General features: G+C 37.2%; 1 protein-coding gene across 1 annotated transcript; it reads right to left on the bottom strand.

Moving 5' to 3' along the window:
• Positions 1 to 217: 217 nt before the first annotated feature.
• On the bottom strand, positions 218 to 2,334 carry LOC106773370 (protein NRT1/ PTR FAMILY 2.13-like). The gene is made up of 4 exons (XM_014660066.1): positions 2,292 to 2,334; positions 1,976 to 2,193; positions 1,132 to 1,682; positions 218 to 1,058 (listed from the first exon to the last, which is right to left on the bottom strand). The coding sequence occupies exons 1-4, from the start codon at positions 2,332 to 2,334 to the stop codon at positions 218 to 220; spliced, it is 1,653 nt and encodes a 550-aa protein (XP_014515552.1).
• Positions 2,335 to 3,836: the final 1,502 nt, after the last annotated feature.

Here is a 3,836-nt window from a genome sequence, read left to right as displayed (position 1 = left end):
AATTCGTCAACAATCTCTTTATCATTGATTCATCGAAGAAACAAGTAGCAACAACAAAAAGTAAGAGCAAAGAGAAACAAAGCAAAGACTGTGCATGTACTGTCAAATCTAGAAAACAGAGTTTTTAGCTTAGCCATTGTAATATCCTTCGTAATTATGAAATTTGCTTTGTGAGTTTAGATTGTACTCTCTTGTACTGAGAGTGTTATCCTCATCATTATTCAAATCGATTGTTATTAATGACCACCTTGTAATGGTGGCATTTAACACATAACAAGATGTAGACAAGATTTATAGCAGCAAATCCTGCTAGGAGGAAGTAATAATAGTCCAATCTGCCAGCGTTGATGTCATCGTTGAGCCAATCAATTCCACCATGTTTTCGAGTTACTTTGTTCACCACATTCACCACCAACGTGCCAACGTAAATTGAAAATGCCATCACAAGATACTGCAACGAATTTCCTATGCTTTTCATATTCTCTGGTGACTCAGTGCTGTAGAACTGAGTGTGTCCGACAACGGTAAGTATCTCACAGAATCCCAAGAACACAAATTGTGGTGCCAGCCACATTGCACTCATGGGGGCAACCCCATCAGGTGCACCATGTGAGATTGCCACACCCCTTCTTCGCCACTCCACGAAGCCAGCACACAGCATTGTGAGAACCGAGCATATATCACCGATCACTATCTTCTGAAGGCTCGTCAGACCCTCCTCGTTTTTGGTCACTTTTGCTAATGCTGGTTGCAGAAAGAGGTCAAAGCATGGAAGGAATATGATAACGGTGACCAGAGACACCACGTTGTAGGTTGCAGGTGGAAGTGTGAAGTTTGCTCCAAGATGACGGTCCATTTTCAAGGCCTGCGATACTGGGAAGGTGCCTTGTTGTATTACGGGAATCAAGCAAAGAATACCAGAAGCCCAGATTGGAAGCATTTTTATCAAACATTTGACTTCTTCCACTTGCTGAATGCTGCAAAGCCTCCATGGATTTTTTACACTACCTCTTGCGTCAAGTTCGTTGTCTCCTATCAGGGCAGCTTTGTTTAAGCACCTGTTCAAAAATCAAATAGCTTCTTCAGTACCAGAGAAATATTATTCTAATTAGCTGAGGAGTAACACATTACGTGAGTTGTTGGGTTGAGGGCATCTTCAGCAGTGTTTTTGCATCCACCGGGGGATCATAGTAAAGAAGCTCATCTTCTATTACTGGAATTTTGAGGTGACGCTTCTTATAAGCTGCAACAAACACCTGAGCAATACCAGAAAATATGCTCCCCTCTGGTGGAATATAAACATAAACGCTAGCTCCAACAAAAAGTATGATAATTGAGAATAACATGAGAAGAGTTAACATTCCAAAACTCAAGATCCAGCTTTTGTTCTCGAGGTAAACTACTGCTGTCAGACTGTTTAACTGGATAACTGTCAGTGAAGTGAAGTACCAATTAAAGAATCTGCTCATTCCTTTCCTTCCGTCAGAGCAAGTTGAATCAAACTGATCAAACGCAAAGGGAATAGCGCATGGTCCCATCGCCCCTGTGCCCAGAGCCAGCAAACCATTGCCTAAAATCAAGAACCCAAGTTGAAAACTCGTTGGAGGAACACAGTGCTCCGTTGAAATGCAACTTGGAGGATGAAGTTGTGGCAGAGCTGTTAGTGTTAGTATCACCATTCCCTAACAATCACCAACAAAGCCAACACACAGAATCATAAAAGATAACAGAAAATATATTAACAATGCATTTAAGAAATAAAGAAAAGTATTCCTTGCCGAAAAGGAAAACTTCTAAATGATAAATTTAAACTTTGGATAGTCAAATTTATGAATTTGTAAGCTGATGGAATGAAATCACTGTTAAGTGTGGTAATTCCTTAAATCTAGACTACATTGAATCATAAAATGAAGAGTTCCTTAGCATAAGGTTATTAGGTGGTAGGTGTTTCACGAAAATGGATGAGAGCATATACCACAAGTACTCCAAATGATGAAATAGCAATGGTTTTGAATTTCCCTAGATAAGCATCAGCAACACAGGCACCAATAACAGCTATTAAATTGCTAGCTCCTGCCACTATGGCAAGAACATTTGCAGCAGCAACCTGACCCAAGTTGAAAAATTGCAACAAATACACCATGAGATTTCCCATCATACCTAATGTTGCAATCCTCTGAACTATTTGATATCCTGCAAACCACACCATACAAAAGCTGAGTTAGCTCAATTTGATCATAGCAAATGGCACATCTTAATGGTATGCATGAACATCTTTTGTTTAGACAGACCTAAGATGTAAGAAATGGCCCTCCATCCTGGCTTGTTTTCCATTGCTCTTGAATTTGAGGAATCTAAAGGTCTTCTAAGTGATTTTATACTTGATTTCCACTTCCTGAAGCAACTGGACCACAATCTTCAGTCATTAATCTTATTCTCTATCTTCATTAATTTCTACTTAAAGGTATGATTTTTGTGTATCAGCATTTTTAATTATCGACACCCAATCAAAAATTATTTTTTGAACATTTTTAATGTCTTTATAGAGACGTCAAAATTTAGTTTTGAATTGATAGGGAGAGAAGCACGTTGAAGTCCACAATCACATAATTAAAGGGATGGGTCATTTGACTTTAAAAAGAATTTTAGAGAAGTTACTTTTAGTTTAAAATTTATTAATTTTAACAGAGAACTTAACTTTGCTAAATTAAAAAAGGAAAATTAAGAAAATAATAAATAACTTTTTTCAAACTATTCTTAAAACAACTTATTTCTGCTTTAATTTAATGACGTTTCTTGCTGTTTATTTTCCATTTTCTGCATGGACATTGTTACGATGTTTCTATGCTGAGCTATCTAGACTGTTATTTATTGATCCTCGAGTTTCTTAATAGCTTCTCGATTAAAGGACAATAAGGGGAAACATAGATTTCTTTTTAATAAAGCAAGAAGAAAAAGAAAGAAAAGAATGTTAGCTTCACATCAAAAGGCAACCAAACCCTTTTACAATTGTTCTCATTCATAACATATTATAAGGATGTCGTTTAAACTAAGAAAAATGTTTTTTTTTTCATATCTATTAAGAGTAATATAGTCATTAAAAAATAAATTTTTATATTTATAAAGAAAAAAAAAGAAATTAAAAAGTAAAATAATGAATATAAAGTGAGTATGAAAATTTATTAAATATCAAAGGTTTAATCTTTCAGTTGGTCCTCAATTTTGTATGGTAATCTCAATGGGGTCCTAATACTTGTAACTGTCTCAATTGGGTCATATTTTTTGTAAAATTGAGTCAATTTTACCCTAACCGTTAAGTTATTTCAAACGGCGTTAAATTGAGCTAAGCTGTATTTTTTTTTTATGACGTGACATTGTGCATTAAATTGAACGGGTGATGTGTTTTAGAATTATCAAATCCACGTAGGTGCTTCTTCTTCCCTCCAACCACTTATCACCTTTCACCTCTTCTGCTCCTCCGCCCAAGCTGCTTCCTTCCCACTCCCACCCTCAAACCCTCACTCCCCAAACACACACCCTTTCTCCCGAGGCACTCCCAATCTGGCGACATTTTTTAGTTTGAGAGGGAGAAAGGGTGTGTGTTTGGGGAGTGAGGGTTTGAAGGTGAGAGTGGGAAGGAAGCAACTTGGGCGGAGGAGTGGAAGAGGTGAAAAGTGATCAGTGGTTGGATGGAAGAAGAAGCACCATCGCCACATGGATTTGATGCTTCTAAAACACATCACTCATTCAATTTAATGTACAATGCCACATCAGCAAAACAAAAAATACAGCTCAGCTCAATTTAACGCTGTTTGGACAACTTAACGGTTAGGATA

This window comes from Vigna radiata, chromosome 9, assembly GCF_000741045.1.
Source record: "Vigna radiata var. radiata cultivar VC1973A chromosome 9, Vradiata_ver6, whole genome shotgun sequence".
Classification (NCBI taxonomy): Eukaryota; Viridiplantae; Streptophyta; class Magnoliopsida; order Fabales; family Fabaceae; genus Vigna; species Vigna radiata.
Note: the sequence above shows the minus strand (reverse complement) of the source record. Positions and strands in the feature narration are given on the sequence as shown.

Coding starts and splice junctions, on each gene's coding strand:
- LOC106773370 (XM_014660066.1), bottom strand. CDS start 2,334: ATGGAAAACAAGCCAGGATGGAGGGCCATTTCTTACATCTTAG. Junction 2,194..2,291: donor GGCCATTTCTTACATCTTAG/GTCTGTCTAAAC, acceptor TGTGGTTTGCAG/GATATCAAATAGTTCAGAGG. Junction 1,059..1,131: donor CCCTCAACCCAACAACTCAC/GTAATGTGTTAC, acceptor ATTTTTGAACAG/GTGCTTAAACAAAGCTGCCC.